Source organism: Tetranychus urticae, chromosome 2 (genome assembly GCF_039701765.1).
Source record: "Tetranychus urticae isolate SD_2017Ah chromosome 2, NJAU_TeUrti_SD_1.0, whole genome shotgun sequence".
Lineage (NCBI taxonomy): Eukaryota > Metazoa > Arthropoda > Arachnida > Trombidiformes > Tetranychidae > Tetranychus > Tetranychus urticae.
Window position 1 is genome coordinate 16,156,801 of NC_142959.1, and position 17,940 is coordinate 16,174,740.

The window sequence follows — 17,940 nt, forward strand, 5'->3', positions numbered from 1 at the left end:
GTTAATCTATTTTAGGCAACACCAAGTTGAGTGAAAACATAATTGCATCTTTTCCGCCTTTTCTTTCTCTTCTCAACTCTTTTTATCTTTTTTAGTTCCTTTTTTTCACTCGAAAAGACCATAAGCTTTGACAATCGATTGACATGATTTTCCCAAATAAAATAAAATAACATTGTTTTAGCAATATATCGACAGTAGGCATTGCCTACTGAGCAAGGTCTAGTTATGTTAGGTAAGGTTACGAGCCTTTGCCTATAGCATTGAGTTGATGTTCAATTGGTTGTTGAACAACAATATAAGTTGAACCTTGTCCTTTGGTCACCTATACTATTAGGTAAGTTCAATTGGTTGACTGGGCCAGGATCCACATCTTTTGCAACATTATTTTTGCAAAATCTAACACATATGAGAACACTGTTCAAACTGAAATAAGTTCATTAAGAATTTGAATCTTTTAAATGCGAATTTAATTTATCATACGCAGTTGATCGCTGCGTTTCCTAGTGCTAATAATGATGAAAATAATAATAATATACAATAATTGATAGTATTTAGTGATAGAATAGCAATTTATTTATAGATTTATAATTTAATGGTCGGAAGTGTTTTCCAGCATTTGACGAAGAAACTTATCAATAGGCGTATCTCCAATGAGCTTGAAGAAAAAGAGATGTTCAAGGCATTTAAGGCCAATGGATCGAAGAGCGGGTAAACGAAGCAACAGTTTAGCAAAGCGACCTGCTTGTTCAGGATAAGTTGATTTACAATAATCTTCAAAAACCGCATAAACCTTTTCCCTCAACAGTTCAATTTGGGAAATTGATTTTAAATGTTTCGCTTCGGGATTGAAAAGTACAATAGATCGAAGACAACCTAATTCAGTCTTATCCATTTTCAGTTCCCTCATCTTGGCAACCAGTTCAGTCAATACTCTATCAAAAATAGCACCTACGCCGGCTTGATGTGCTGAATTACGATGTACCACAAGTCCAGTGGCCAAAACAATACCATCTTTAACATTCATAGATGCATGAGAGAAACCAGCGATCAAAAGTTCATTCCAACCACTTTTCAATAAAACTATTTGGTCTTCGATTGGAAGGTCACAAAAATGCGGTATATGCTTTGCCCATTCAATCAATTGATATAATTGACGATCAGCTGCTTGCCAAATGTTTGGTATTGAATCCTGATTAGTTGTTTAATTAGTTGGTAAACATTCATAATAAGAATGGGAAAAAAGAAGATTATTATTAATAATTGAATATACGGATTGATTAGAGGCAATCTTTTTGCATGTTCAGCATTTTCAATTAAGTAAGGAACTAAAAGCTTTTGAATATTCTGTCAAAGATCACTTCCTAAGTAAAAAGATTTGGTTTTGCAAATTCATTTCTCGCTAATTTTTTAAAGACTTGCTTCCCTTTTCCTTTTTAGCGTAACTTAAGTCAAAAAACTTTCACTTTCTTGGGTAAACAAGTTTGTTCCCCAATATACTTACATTGAGATCAAGATTATCATTTCGAGGTTCACTTCGTAGTTCAGCTTCCAAAATCCTTTCAATTGGCATATCATTATGACTTGTACTCGTGCTCTCTACCTCATTGTCATTCTTATCCTTATTCCGTTGTCGCTCCTCTTGGACAGCTAATGAAAGAAACAATAAATAAATTTAATAAGATGACCAGATGTTCACAGGATTATTAGGGTAAATTAACTTTGAATATTTTCTTGCTTAAGAAAGATTTCACAAAACTTCCATTCTATTCTCTATTCACATCATAACTTTGTTGTTAAAATGTTTGTTAGGTACAACACAGATAATTAAATATTGGCCCAAAACCATTTTCAACTCAAACCAAATCTTAAACTCCAAAATGCATTGTCTTTGGGCTAAGTAGACTCAAGAAAAGGATTACAGTGTAGATAAATCTATCTAATACTTTAAACCTTTCAGGTTTGCAGGTTCTAGAGTAATTACCAAAGGCAAGTGTTTTAGTTATGAAGTTAATTAGTTATAAGAGGATCAGAAAATAATTAGCAATACATTACCTTCACGTTTCATACCCATAATGAGGCATTTTTGATATCGACAGTATTGACATCGATTTCGCTGGCGTTTATCAATAATGCAATTTTTTTCCTCACGACAGGCATAAGTAAGATCCTTGCGAACGGTTCTCTTAAAGAAACCCTTACAACCCTCGCAACTGTGAATATAAAAAGAAATAAAAATCAATAAGTTAAATATTCAAAATTGATATACCTTTGTATTATAAAAGCAATTAATTATTGATATTCAGTTTTCAAACAAAAACAATTTCAATGAAAATTTTTCAGAAACATGAAAAGCTCACGCCATCTATTGAATACAGACGCTTACATAATCAGTCACTAAATTTATTGACAGAAGAGGGAGTTAGTTGTTACACCAACTAAATTTTTCATTACAATTGTACAATTTTTTAGTTTTAATTTAATTTGGTTAAATTTAAAACTGTTTTCTCTGTCATTTGGAGACTCATCCGTATTTGACTCGCTAAGCTTTTAAATGGTGAAGTGATCTGAAGTAAATCCTGCAGGACAATCAAGGAGGTAATCTATTCGATCTGTATGTTGACATCAATTAATGTTAAAAACCTGTGGTTAACCAGTAAAAAGTGGTATTACACTAGTAGTCAGAGTTAAGTTAACAAAAAGGGTCACAGTTAAGTTAATTTTTAAGTGTCGCCATAAACAGTTTTCAGAGACACTAAACAATAGCAAACTATGACAAATTAAATTCCATCTTGAAGGTCTCAGATGAATCTTGTTAGATGGCGACTACGAAGAAAAATGTCCGATTTTCTTACTTAACCCTGACTACTAGTGTATCCGAGCATCTTGGTTCAATATAACGGTCTAATTTCATCTAATTGTTAATGATCGAAATCATTATTGATTTTTTTCTGGTTTATATCGTAGAGAATGAAAAATAATTAGACAATTGTTCTGGATTTGAGCTGCAAATTCTGGATGTCGAATCAAGCTCAATTCATTTAAAAATGATTGGATCTACAAAAAAAGAGATTGGATTTTAAGTTATTTGTCAGTAATGTCAACTTTTTGAAACTTGTCAGTAAAGATATCACAAGGTAAGTAATTTAACAATTAATAAAGAAGTGGAAAATGCTGTCATAAATGATGCTCAACTTGAAACAATAAAATAATACAAGCTCGGCTGAATTTGTTGCCTTAAAGTAAATTTTCATTTTGCATTTACTCCTATTCACTCATCGTGATGAACTCATAGTTTGTTGATGATGAGGGGAAAATGTCTATTGATGAAAATTACCATGGTTCAGGTACCAGACTTAATGATGAACTGTTTCTCTTTTCAATCAGGGATAAAGAAAGGAATCAAGTTTGTCAAAAGATGGAAAGTTGTGCATTTACAAGGAAAGGTGATCATCAGAGCAGAAAATGGGAAACAAAAAGTGTATATCCTACGGGAAATGAAGTGCTATTCATTCAACAAGTAAAGACTATTTGCGTTGACGAGCGATGATCCAAAAATGATGAATTGGTGGGTTGAAAGTGAACAAACAAACCCTATCAAATGGTCTAATAATGGGCAAGATTGGTGATCAAAAATCATCAAACTGAAGAAACCACGAATGGTCAGCGTAAAAGGAAAAGGAAACGGAAAAGTGTATTTAGACTAATGGAATAAGGTATCAGACTGAGGTAAAAGAAACATAATTAAAGGGTGTCTGTATAACTATGAACAGAGGTCTAAATCCATACAAAATTTAATTGGTTCGAGATAAATAATGAAAAGATAAGGATAGCCACATTCAACACCAATTTTTGGTCAGAATAATTAGACAATATTTTAATATAACGACAATAAGACAATAAAATAATATCTATGGTGTTATTCATATGGACCTCTGCTCATAATTATACAGACACCCTTTAGTTGTTCATAAATCTCTTGAAAGATCTTCCATTTCTTCTTGTGAAAGTATTGGTGGTTGCAGTTCAAGTGGAGATGATAGATCACCAAAACGAATCCATGTAAGCAATATTCCTTTTAGATTCAGAGAACCTGATTTAAGGAAACTTTTTGGTGCTTATGGACCCATTTTAGATGTTGAAATTATTTTCAATGAAAGAGGTTCAAAAGGATTTGGTTTTCTCACATTTGCCCATTCTGATGATGCCATGAGAGCCAAAAAGGAGTTAGATGGTATTACAGTGGAAGGACGAAAAATAGAAGTCAATGACGCGACTGTTAAAGGTCAAGCAAAGAAACCAAAAGAATATTCAGCCATTTTTGACAGATTCTCCATATCAAATACCAACTCATCAGTTCGAGGTTTATAATTAACTTCTAACGTCTATTTTCAGATTTCTTTTCTTCTTAAACTTAAAATCAATTCTTTTAATTTTTTCTAAAATGCATTTATTTTCTTATTGTAATTAATGGAATCGGAGCTTCCCGATAGATATTCTGGCAAAATTTCCTAAACCAGCCTTAGTTCACACAAACAGTGAAATTTTTCTTGATCTTCTTCTTGTCCATCAGGAGCGAAACTCTAATATACCCTTCAATGTTATGATATTAGTTAGAGAAGTCTGTTAACTATTGCTTTGATAATTTTCCTCTTATCAATTATTTAGATTCATGTTCTAATTAATTCATTTTGTATTGCTGATGATAATTTTGATAGACATGAATTGGTTCTCAATGCTGACTATTAAATCAGTATTCACCATATTATAAAGAGTAAACCTTAAATTTGCTTCAATCGTCATCTTATTAATTGTCTTTTTGGAGACTGACTTTGGTTTCAACCAAATCGTCCATAAATCTTGGAACTTAGCTAAGTTATTCGGAAAGTTCAATCTGTCTAGATTAGAGTAGTGTACAGTAAAGTGAAAAAAAGTAAGTTTGAAAAGTATTTCTTATTCAAGGTTTATTGTCTTGTTTGCTGTATTCATGTTTTGTCTAACACCGGCCAGTTTTTGCCAATTTTGGTTATTTATAATCACTTACCTGTACACTCCATAATGCTTACCAGATGCTCTATCACCACATATTGAACAGAGATGTTTAGATCCGCTCAAGGGATGATTTGGAGGATAACGAGGTGTTGGTGAAGGTGAGGCAACTGGTGTTGATGGTAAGCTGATTGAGTTACTTGGTGGACCTGGTGTATATTGAGTACTGTTTAATCCTCCTCCTATATCTCCGTTACCAGGATAAGTTAACGTTGTGGGTCCGCTAATGGGAGTTGGTGAGTTGATACCAGGAGTACCAGGTAGCCCAACGGTATTTCCATTAGCAACTGTCAAAAGATGAACCAAGAAAAAAAAGGATTATTTCATATTGTAAATGCGTTGATCTCAATTTTTAAAGTTCAAAGGGATTAAGGTAAACGAGTAAACCTGACGCTGTATAAAGTGAAAGGCTGACAGCTAATTGACAGTTGACTCTAAATTAACTTTCTGAATCTTTCATTTGTAACTCTAGATGATTTAATTATTATCAAACCATTGGAATACGGAAACGGAAGACAACTTAGGCTGTGGCAAGGACATTAATTTCAAGGTGATTTGGGTTTGAAAAGGAATCATGTTTCTCTCTGGTTTTACTTCTACCTTGAGAAGAAATTACAAAGTAAATGCTGTTGTTTTTGCTGTTGCTACTGATGATGATTATGGACTGGGTCAGCAAAGTGTGTATTATGCATGGATGTAAACGTGTTTACAAATTCACAGGGAATCAAGCTCATTGGTCTCAACCAAACGTTGGCTTTTTCAGACATTAATTTCAAGGTTACTAGGAAGTGACATGGAAACGAAAGGAAGAAAGTTGCCAGTTTTTGAGCAAAAAACGGATTACCTTGCTTTCTCTAAATAATACTACATTGTGAAGTAAGGAAAGATTCATTCAGTTGAATACAGACAAATGAGCAAGAAAAATTCAGTCTCACTTTTCATCATTTCCAGTCTTGTTTTCAATTCTTTTGTTGTACAACCAACTAAAGTAAAACGGTTTGGACTCATTTGGACACTAAAGTAAACATTTTTAAAACTTTAACTTAAGCTACTAGACCATTTTATTGCAGTTTTAATACTTCCATCAGAAAAATATGAATGATTCCGATTGAATTTTTGCTCTGATGTTTTTATAATTAACGATAAAAGGATGAGAAATTATGGTCTTTTGTTGTTCATGTTCATCAATATTAAATTTTGTAAAATTCTTACAAGTTGCTGGTCTTGTTAGTTAAAATTTTGAAAAAAAACAATAATTAGATTAGTAGCTTAAGTTAAAATTTTACAATTGTTGGCTCTAGTCTCCAAATAAGTCTACTCCCTTTGGTTCCTTTTTTTCATTATCATCATCATCGTTACTTTCTGAATCTTGCCTTTCATTTTTTATTCTTTCTCTATCTTCTTTTTTTGGTGTGTTTGGTTGCTAATTTCAACTATTATATCTTTTTTCTAGCTTAAATACCCATTGCTGTATTAAGTGACGTAAACTTTTTTTTGATAAAGCAAGGCCACCTTCAAGGAATTCCGGTTTTCGTCTGAAGTTTGAGACTAGAATCCAAGGTGGACTTGACTCTCACACATCTTTATAAACATGAGTTGCACAACAAACTTCAGAGATGATGATCATGTTGATGGATCATATTATTCAATAAGACTAAAACAGAGTCCAAAAAGTTTGTAATGATCTCTGGTTCGAAGTAACTTCCATGTTAAAGAATTCAATTCATATAAATGCATACAGTAACATGAAGTGGTGGGATTCATTCAAGCTGGTTTTATGTTCAATATTTAACGATGTGGAAAACGATTGTTGGTTTGATTAGATGATCATCATCTTCTATCATCGAGATAAAGCAACATTTTAGATTGACCCAAGTAAAACGAGTCGAATCTATCATCCATTGGACACATGATTGAAAACGATAAGCAATATTTACATCGTTATACATGACTTTCAAAGTTTATGAAAAGATGCCTTTTTATTCAAAGATTAATGCTTTAATCTTTGTTCTTATTGGATTCACACAAATTCAAGTCAACTATTCTTTCATATTATTAGATTGGCCAGAAAATTTACAGATAGCTTCAATGCTTAATTTTGATTGAATAAAATGCAGACGAAAATTACTGATATTCAATGTCTAATAAGTTGAATATTCCCCTGCGATGAGAAGATTTATCTGGTTTAACCAGTTCTTTCAACCCGATCTATCATTTTATTTTTGCATTCACTTTTTGTTCATTCATTTGATACTGAATAAAAAGTAAAATTAACGTAGAGAATGAGTTGACAACAAATTATCAACAACGTAATTATTAATTGTAAGTTAAAACATGATTCATTTTTGGCCATAATCATCGGAATTGATTGGCGAAGGTTTAAGTATTGATCACAATATTGGCTGATATCAAAAAGACTTTCCCATTATATTGAATGACTTACATCATGATTTCTTGAATCGATTGAAAATGAAAGAAAAATTTATTGAGTTTTAATGAACTGAACAATAGACTTGAAATAACTGGTAACGAATATTAAAAAAAGTTAATCAAGGTTATTGAGCTTCTCATCCGCCAAACACATTAATCTAAAGCCTTTCAATTTTACAGAGGAAAAGCAATGTTTATTATAATTATCAATAAGCTAATCGTATTATGAATATAATGACGATTATGTTTAAGGTTACCACACTGAGGTAACATTTAAAACTATGAATGTATTCATACCATGGCTACCAGAGCATATCATATCAACAATTAATTTAATGATAAATTTGTTTTATTTTTATTACCAGTAGATTCGTCCAACATTATACTACGACAATTTATTTGCCATTTGCACTATGTTAAGGTGAATTCCCGTAAAATGAATGAATTCAGAAATATATTGCAACCACAATAGTCCCAAAAACCGTCGCCTGATTAGTTTAGATTTTGTTGGTTAAAATGACATTTTTCTTTTAAATCATCAATTCATCATTAATGAGAAATCTAAGCATCTAAATCATTGAAATCGATTAAAAACACATCAAATACATTAAAAAGCAGTCAAAAAAGTCTTGTCTAATATTAATTGTTTTAATTTGACAAGCGGAGCCTCTGATCATGACTGATTGTAAATCTCTTTTCACTGAATACGATAAATTCAATTCACATTTAAAGACTCAAATTATTGATGAAAAACCATTGTCAATGCGAAAAATAAAAACTAAAATAAAATCTAGTTCTACAGCTGAACAAAATGAAATCTGTTTGAGCTTTGAAAGTGATTTTACCAATAAACTTCAATCAGATAAACTTTTTAATCACACAAATGGTTCAAGTTCTTGTCACTGAAAGTTCACCAGGTTGCAACTCTCAACTCGAAAGTCAGAGTTTTGGCACTTATAAGTGATCCAAAGCATAACGTCATTAAATTGAAAAAATGCCCTTGATTCGCTTCCCTCCACAATGCCTTAGAATACGGATTGTTTGTCCCACCACCCTGAACATGACTTTCTCAGGAACATTGCCAGAATAAGATATCCAAAAGTTGAAATCTTTAGATTTGCCAAATTAATGATATTCATTTTGGAATGAAAAAAGCCATCCTTTGAGCACAACTAAAAATTTTTCGTTCGGATTGAGAGTTGAACCTTCTTTGATTGTGAAGACATAAAACTGATTCCACTTCTTGAATAAAAAGTTACTCTGATCAACATTCATCGACAATCGAGTTGAAAGTTGAAACATTGGTCTCTTTCTGTACAGTTGAGGCACCAGAATTTTCACCTAACTCTTTACTCTTACACATAATGAACCAATAAACCCTAACCTGAATAACCAAAAAGTTTTTCCCCCAAAGTCAATAGTAAAAGATACGGATTCTGCATTTTCTTTACCCTGTTTAAACGCTAATTTCTCAGTAACCTGAATTCTGATCAAACCCTGACTATGTTTTCAATCGTAGTTCAATCATAACTTTCATCCAATGTAAAAATTTTCTTTAGAACCTGTTTAGTTTGCTCATAATCTTCCCGCAAAAATTTCATACTTTGAACTTTATAAATTGTAAAGATGTATTGATATATTGATTGAAAAGGATGAAACAGAAATGAAACAGAAAAAGAGAGTAAAAAATTTGCAAAGAAAGTAAAAAGAAAGAGTCTCTTTCTCGCGCCATCTTCTGACACCGAAAAAAATTTCGTTGAAATACTATTCTGAATAGTCAATTCAATTGAAAGATTAAGGTAATGAAGGAGAGCAAGATGAAAGTTAAACTTATGCCCACTGGAGGACGCTTAATATAAACCAAAGGAAAAGTAAACATGAAAAATTAAGAAATTAAGAGATGAGATTAAACAATTAACGATAAAAATTGATGTTGATTCACAATTGACTTGAATTGTAAAGCCCTCAGAGTCATCATGTGGGCATAAGTTTAACTTTCATCACGTTCTTATTGATTGCTCTCGCTTTTTATTTGGTAAAGGTATGGTAAAGGTCAATAAGAGGCATTGAATTTAAAAAATACTAACCTGGTGAAGGTGAATTTGGTTGGCCCCAAGTATTTGGACTTGAAGTTTGGTATAAAAGTGCTGTTACACTTAATTTGGGTCTATCCTTTTTGTACATAACATAGATAAGATATAACTTTAGATATATATGTGGATATATATACAAGAGTGAGAAGAGAGAGAAAGAGAGAGAAGATATTGACGTTCAACTTCTAACCAAGTCAGTCTTTGAAATATTGTTTTCTGACGTTGGTGGTTATCGTACGAACGAAAGAGGGCGAGAGACGCCTGGAGTGAGCCAGTGAGTTAGTGAGTTAGTGATGAAGATGAAGATGATGAGTGAATGAGTGAGAGAGAGAGAGAGATGTAAGGAAAGGGTGAGGGATTTTTTATTGAGAAGGTTAGTGTTTGATTGGGAAAGTGAGTTGAGTGGGACTAGTAAAGGCGGGAGGGAGGAAGAGAATGCGCTAGTGAGTTTGTGTGAACAAAGGGAAGAGAGAAGAGTCTCAGTTTGAGTGTGTCTGAAAAGCTCAGAGAACTTCATTTTTTTCTTCTTTTTTTCTCTTCTTCTCACAATATCTAACTGATTGAGTAAGGGAACTCGAAGAGAAAGTAAAGTTATATTTGCCTTTTTCCTTTCTTTCCGCCTGTAACCTTGAGAATAACTGGGGAATGACTTGCTAACGATTTGAAACTCTGTCAATAAATTCTCTGTCAAACGTACGTTGCTACGAAATTTTATCAGTTAAATGTCAGTCCTTGGACTTTTCAGTTACTCTGTTTGATAACGCCATCTACTGGCTGGTTTGTTAGCTGGTTTCACTTTTCTCTTTTATGTTGCTTTTGGGTTTTCATCAATTTTTTCAATTTTTGCTTTATTTTGGTTTTAATTTTGTGTCTATTTTTTGGTTTGGACTGAAACGGTTTTTGGTTCATCCTTTGTTGGTCATTCTGCTTTCGATTAGCTTTGATATTGTTTACTGGTACACTTTGTGTTCTAAAGCTTGTTTTTTCTGGTTTTTTATTTCTTTTTTGTTCTATTATATTTTAGTAAGTTCTAGTAATTTTTTACGTTTTTATTTAGCTTGCCTGATTTGTGATTGACATGGTCAACATTTATGATTAGTATCATATTTTGATGTTGTTGTTAACATGTCTGTCAGTTACAGGTAGTAATGAACATAATTATATAAGAAAAAAATGGTGCTTTTCTAGGGTTTACCTGTGCATGCTATCTTCTGCTAAACTGGTGACTTTTTATGCTTCTCAAAATGTGATATTTATAAGATTATTAGATTAATCTTCACTCAAAAAACTGGTCATGTTGATCTCTCTCTTTCTCTCACTTTATTTATCAACTGGATCTTGTTGGTTTGAGACCAGAAAATGCCAAGTCCCAATGATTTTCCTGTCAATTTAATAAGTACAAGAACTTACTGGATAAACGAAAAGCCATGTAAAATTATATGTTTACGAAAAAGATGATGATTCAAAAAAATCGCCAAAAAACTCTTTTCTGGTTATGTAATGTTAATAGCAAATTCAAGGTTAATTTTTTTCTTGATTAAGTTTACTTCATATTCACAATTAACCAGCTACTTCCTCAAGCTTGAACCTTCTAACCTTGAATACATTTGATCAACAAATGAACACAGTAAATAATCATAATAATTCAGTCTAGTCTTGCCTTAACGTTAAACACGGTTGAACCAGAAAACCAGAAAACCAGAAAACCAGAAAATTCATTTTTCCATTCTCACAACAACTAACCAGTCTCAATTGTCAGATGAGATTTCAACTAGCTTTTCATCTGAATCACTATCAAACGATTTGATTGAGAAATAAATAAAAAATGACCAAATTTACAATCAATATTACAGGCCAATTGAGCTAACGAGTAAGTAATGTTTCATCAATGATGAAGTTCAAATTACAGCTCTTTTCGATTGGTAATTGCCTTGGCTTCATTGGAAGACTTATTCAATTTTAGTAGAGTTCATGTTTGGTTTCTTGAATCTTACAAATTTTACTGTATTCTGATTCTGGTTCAACTTACCACTGATACAATATTGAATCTTTACTCTTTTTTACATTCAAAGGTAAACAGAAAATTGTATTAATGGTTTGTTGTAACGTAATTTACTTTTGTTTGCAGGGAACAGAAAGGATCCAATTGAAAGATGATTTGTTTGCATTCAAGTGATTTGTATTTTCAAGTTTCATCCTTTTTAGTTACATTTCAATGGTAACAATTTTGTGTATATATTTGGATTATTCAATGTTATCTAGTGCCTAATGAGTTTTTACCTCATGGAATACTCATGCTTGGGACAATTAGATACTCATCTTCAATGAGTAGGTTTATCTGGTTTAACCAGTTCTTTCAACCCGTTTTATCATTTTATTTTTACATACAATCATGAATTCATTTACTGAACAAGATAAATTCAGATAAAAAAAACAGAGAACTAACAAATTAAAGATTATCAAAGAGGCAGAAACAGCAAATTAAGTTAATCATGATGCACTTTTCTGGGTGAAAAATATTAACATTTAATTAGTCATTACATTTGATCAAGTAGACTTTAATTGGTTATGATATGTTAGACATTACAAATATTAAAACAAGTTAATCAAGGTTATTGAGCTTCTCATCCGCCAAACACATTAATCTAAAGCCTTTCAATTTTACAGAGGAAAAGCAATGTTTATTATAATTATCAATAAGCTAATCGTATTATGAATAGAATGATGATTATGTTTAAGGTTACCTTACTGAGGTAACATTAAAAAACTATGAATGTATTCATACCATGGTTACCAGAGCATATCATATCAACAATTGAGCGTTAATAGAAAAGCTTGGAAACAAATGAAACAACAAAATTAACGCAATGTATTAAAGTCTAAATGATTAAGCAAAACCATGTAGGAGTCAATTGGTGTCCATTGAAAAAAAGCACAGATGAACAAAAACAAAACAATACATCGAGATGGTTACACTAAACCTCTTTATACCCTAACAAAGGAAAACGTTGAGATGGTTAATAATTTAAGTTAACAATTTAATCATGAAAATACCAAGAACACGAAAATTCATGATTAAGTTAATAGTAAAAATCAGATAACAATAAGACTTATTAATTTTACAGATTACATTTTGTTTCCTTCAATGTAAGGTGATGTCATTAGCAACTTAAAGAGTAGCGCGGGTAAATCAAAAGGTTTTATTGGGAAAACAATTCAATTTTGATTTTTAATTTTAATCATTGAGATAATTTTGATGGTAATTTGTCTTGACACTTTTGATTTAGTTAGTCTTTGACTGTCTTTTTCAGGTCTATACGGTATTTATGAGTGTTGTGATAATGTAATACTGGATCGCTTCTGCTGCACATCAATCTTCATGTATTAACCTTTGTTTCCAACTTTATTGTTATTATGGACTGACAGGTTTAATATTGATAGGCCTATTGTCATAAAAGGACATAGAACTCTTTTTTTATACTTTACTTGTTCGAGCTGTGGCCTTGTAGTATTGAATAAAAAAAGCAAACATATTTGCTCTCAACGTTTATATTTAATGTACATCACAAGCTATCGAGAAAATGTTTCCCTCTTATTATTAGTGTTTCATATTCATCAATATCTTCACAATTTTTCATTGTTTCCATCCTTTCCTCTCTTTCTCTCTTTACCCATGTTCCATGTTGATTCATCCAATTGTTTCTGCCTTCAATTTTTCCTCTGTTCATCATGAACTTGCTCAAAAAAGGGTTGTTCAACAATCGACACTCACACTATCCATTGACGCGAAACTTGTTAGTCTTGTTAAAACAATTCTTACATATTAATGTAGTTGTCTCATTTCTCGTTTCCTCTGCTTTCAATTTAATTTAAAACCAACTCCTAATTAACCTCAAAACGTAAATAACGATAGAGTTTTTGGCCAACCTACTATCTTAGCTAAGCACTTTATTTGCACACAAGCTCTATTATAATATAATTTTTCGCCTTTGACTCTAAATTGCCGATTTTCAATACACTAGGCGTTTGGCAGACTTCAACTCATATGCATAAATCAAATCAACTCAGAGCTTTCTTTCAACACTTTCAGCTCTATCAAAAAATTCAGAGACTATTGTTTCCAGAATTTTTAGCTTTAATTTTCATCCTTTCACGTTTCATCTTTGATAGCCATTCATTTAACTCATTTGATTCTTTTGTGTTCAACATTTGTAAATTTCCAATTGTTTTATTCGCCTTTCTTTACTCACCCACACACACACACGGGTGTAACAAATTTTGCGATTACATAGTTTCACAATAATAATACAAAATTGTAAACCTCTCAAATTAATGTTACATAAGTTTTTATGGTTCCAGAGACTTTCACTTTAACTTGATAAGACTGGCTCCACTATAATCATTTTGGACTGTATCATCATCATCATCAAATGTCCATCAACATCATCTCAAAATGGTTATTTTCGTGTTGACTTTTCATTTTGTTTCCCAGTTCTTCAACTTGTCGGTTCATTTTAAACGAGTCGCCGTTCATTATTGCCTTCATTTGCATTGCATGTGACATTTAGTTGTAACCATTGTTGTTGCTCAACAGCATCAACAAACCAAGCATAAATTATTCAAAAAAGAACATTTTCTTGATGATTATAAGATTTTTCCACTTGTTTTCTCATGGTACAGTGACCTGAGAAGTTTCTTTTCATGTAAAAAGAAAGAAAATGATGATGTTGTCTGATATTAAACTAGAAAAATTCATTGGCGATAAGATGTTGCTTGGTATTCTTCTTCTCTTTCTTTCTTTTCTTATTTCTCTATTTGTAGTAGGCAAGAATCATCTATCAGATTGCTCAGAGGGAGAGGGAGAGAAAATTTCATGGTGAAAAACTGGTTTTCTTCTTTCCTCTTGAATTTTCCATCTTTCCAATGAATCAGTGGTACAGGATAGTATAAAATTGAAGGTTGTTTTCCTTGTTGCTTTTCATCGTCATCATCATCTTTTGCTTCTCTTATTTGCCTCTTTTCGTAATAACATCTCAGGCTTTTGCTTCTCTATGGTATTTCTTGGATTTAAACTACTCATACATTATACGATTAAACGTTTGAAATATCCAACTTTTTCCTCCATCTGCATGATGAGAAGTTTTATCACCCTCTGGCTAAATTATAAAAGCTTGTTAACCTTTACAATAATTTGTATGGTAAAAAAAACATCAATAAAAAGCTGTAGATTGCACGGCATTATCAAGTTGTTTGATGATCAAAGTGAATTGTTTAACATGATTGCTTGTATGGAGTGAACTGGATCCATTGGAATATATTTCTTAGCCAAGTTCAAAGATCCTCTGAATTTTTACGATGAATTAGAACGATCTAACCGATCTTTTGATGAGTCAAACAGGTAAATCAGTTTTTAATTTGCCATATTTGATCTCGAGGGAAAAAATGTACAGTAAATTTAAAAGTAAGAAATTTTTAATTTAAGTTTGAAATACGGAACGATATTCCTGACTATTCCATGAGGTCAATGATCAGCATGGTCGTTTGTCATATGAATAAAGTAAGTTATATGCACTTAATTGGTCAATAGTTGTAATTGAATGAAAAGTTAGTTTTACATTAGCTAATCCATTACGATTATCAAAATTTTTCTTGATACTTGAGCAAGGCACTTGGATTATAAGGGAATAGCTGCTTTTTCCATAAACCGTCAATTCGTTTGAATAGATGATTAAAGAAAAGTTTAACCATAGCTGAACATTGCGAATTAATATTTGGTAATTTAAGATAGGTCAACAGGACTCTGAGAGATTTGTCAGCGCTTTCTGGGTCAGATAACCATTCTATGTAAATAGAGACATCATGATTGATTGAGTCCAGAAATGCTTGCATTATAATGTGAGCTGCAGGCTCATTGGTCTGAGCTAGCACCTTGATCAATGAATTGAGACATTCCAACATCATTGAATCCTCTTCGAGATACAGGTCAATAAATGGATGATGAGACCAGTGAATTGCATTGGAAATCAGGTCCTCCATAGATTTAATCTGTTGATTCAGTGATTGCACCTCCAACTTTGTGGGACCCAATTGTGATAAAATGATCAAACGAGGAAGCAAAAGTTTTCGTAGTAACATAGAATTCGATATTTCTTTAAAAATTATTTCTGGTTGATCGTCAACCGTTCCGTCTAAAGGAAGGTAATCTTTAGGGTTAAGATTTGACTCCAAAACAGAGAGTAATTCTTCAAGATAACCATGATCATTTAACTTCGACTCAATTAATACCAAGATAAAATCCAGGTAACAATCGAGACCACATCTTTGATTATTGACAAGTTTAAGTAGGTTGATACTTGAGCTTATCGGCCATTGCATTTTTCTTTTAATCATCTCGGTGGCAAGCTTGATTAAACTGCAAACACAATGACCTTTACACCGAGGTGTTTGCGTTTCAACCTGGAGAAGTAACCATTCCATGATTAACTCTTGATCTGCGCTTCCAAGATTTATTAACTGGCTCAATAAATCACATTTCTCGTAAGGACAATCAGCCTCAACATGGTCAAGAATAGCTTGACAATTTAGTGAATCAGTATACGGAATACATTTATGCAAAATGTACTTCAAATGGCCATCTTTTGCACTATTGTAGCTATCCAACCACTCAGAAAGGGGTATTCTCTCCGTTTTAGGGTCCAGTAAGATCTCACTGAATTTCAACAAGGGCTCCAAATTGAGATTAGCCATTGTAATTTGTAGCCAACAATTTTTATCCAACTCACAACAGGATATTTCTTTGTTTACAGGATAACTTAGGTTGTATGTTGGTAAAACAAAGGAGGTTTAGTATGTAAAGCACAGTTTCACTGAAATGAAATAATAAAATGAAACACTGATCAAGGTTTGTCTAAACAATAAATTAAATTGCACTAGAAAAAAATTAGGATAAACAATGAAACAAGTGAATAGCAGCAATAGTGAACACTTATCACAATCTTTTTACAACATAAGGGTCACCAGATGTGTTTGTACTTTCACCCAAAGGTAGATGTAGCCTTATCACAGAAATATTGAGACTTTAATTTGACAAAAACAATATTTTATATTAGTGTTGTATTTAATAAGTTAAAATTGACCAGTTGAAAATATATTACAAGAACTAATAAATTAAAAAAGGACTATTTAACAATAACTGGTATACACATTTCGTGTTTAAACCAAAGTGACAACAGCTGATTAGGGTTAATCTGAGCATCACCAGAGACACTGTAGCTTCTGGCGGGCTTAATATAATTTCTGAAGCCTTTATTCACTTTATCGCTCTAACTCTACTAATAGTAATTTGATCTTCAAATTGACAATTTTAACTTAATTAGTAATTCAAAGACCCAAAAGTAATTTTAAATCATCCTCCAGTAAATTATTTGAGCCAACACTGTGTTTCAGCAACATCAAGTAAGTGCTATCCAGGGAAATTTGAAACTTCATTGATTGACATAGATTCACAAAGATTTTAAGTCAAGTTTAAACTAAAAATTGAACCTAAAACTTGAGAAAATTAAAAATATTTTGTCTGTTTAAATAATTAGAAGCACTTGAGCTTAAGTAAGAAATCGTTAATTGTAGACGCTACTCAAGTGTTATTAAGTTGCTTCAAAATACAATTAATGGGACAAATACCGACAGATAACATACGCAATTTTGTCTAACAATTATGAAGCTCTCAATTACCAGATCCACCAATTATTTTGTTGGAAATCATTTCTTCTATTTTCAATCATTGCGACTAAATTACTATGAGATTTCAACTTAATTGGGTTGAAATACAATTCAATAATGGAATTCAAATTCATCATTTAGCTGTTTATCAATGATTGAAATAAGAAGATTGAAAGTGACGGATAACATTTCAAATTAAAAATTTAAGGACAAGGTTAAATGGGGAAATTTGTTATAATTACCATAAATTTAGATTGCCAGTTTATTTGATTATATCTCTGGCAGTATAAATTAAACAAAACACAAACAATTATAGTTTCATTACAAAATAATTTTGACAACTCTATTTATAATCAAAAATTGGCATCTTATCAAAATAAAGTTTATATTAACAAGCATTGTAAGTTGAAATTGATAAAGTTTAACGACTTCAGATTTAGATGTATGAGATTGATCACAATTCAATGGTTAACAGCTTTCTAGAATCTGATATAACAATCGAGTGAATAAAGTATAGTTTGAAATTGCAACTAGACCGGTATTTAATGATAATCTTAATTGAATCTATCACAATTTGTGTCAATGTCGTTACAAGTTATTTGTCAAGCAGCTTTTACGGCGCCACAATTTCATATCTTTGCTCCATCTATTG

The 17,940-nt window shown here is 31.9% G+C and overlaps 3 protein-coding genes across 3 annotated transcripts; 1 reads left to right on the plus strand and 2 right to left on the minus strand.

Annotated features, from left to right (window-relative positions):
- Positions 1-444: 444 nt before the first annotated feature.
- Positions 445-9,776, minus strand: LOC107365491 (retinoic acid receptor RXR-alpha-B). The gene is made up of 5 exons (XM_015933011.3): positions 9,564-9,776; positions 5,042-5,333; positions 2,053-2,210; positions 1,502-1,647; positions 445-1,189 (listed from the first exon to the last, which is right to left on the minus strand). The coding sequence occupies exons 1-5, from the start codon at positions 9,658-9,660 to the stop codon at positions 590-592; spliced, it is 1,293 nt and encodes a 430-aa protein (XP_015788497.1). The 5' UTR covers positions 9,661-9,776; the 3' UTR covers positions 445-589.
- On the plus strand, positions 3,555-7,179 carry LOC107365527 (RNA binding protein fox-1 homolog 1-like). The gene is made up of 5 exons (XM_089268293.1): positions 3,555-3,613; positions 3,721-3,726; positions 3,951-5,419; positions 5,519-5,922; positions 6,500-7,179. Exons 1-3 carry the CDS (start codon positions 3,555-3,557, stop codon positions 4,366-4,368), a joined length of 483 nt encoding a protein of 160 aa, XP_089124419.1. The 3' UTR covers positions 4,369-5,419; positions 5,519-5,922; positions 6,500-7,179.
- A 5,247-nt stretch (positions 9,777-15,023) lies between the features above and the next one.
- On the minus strand, positions 15,024-17,870 carry LOC107369481 (uncharacterized). The gene is made up of 2 exons (XM_015937447.3): positions 17,531-17,870; positions 15,024-16,435 (listed from the first exon to the last, which is right to left on the minus strand). Exon 2 carries the CDS (start codon positions 16,314-16,316, stop codon positions 15,207-15,209), a length of 1,110 nt encoding a protein of 369 aa, XP_015792933.1. The 5' UTR covers positions 16,317-16,435; positions 17,531-17,870; the 3' UTR covers positions 15,024-15,206.
- Between the last annotated feature and the right edge of the window lie 70 nt (positions 17,871-17,940).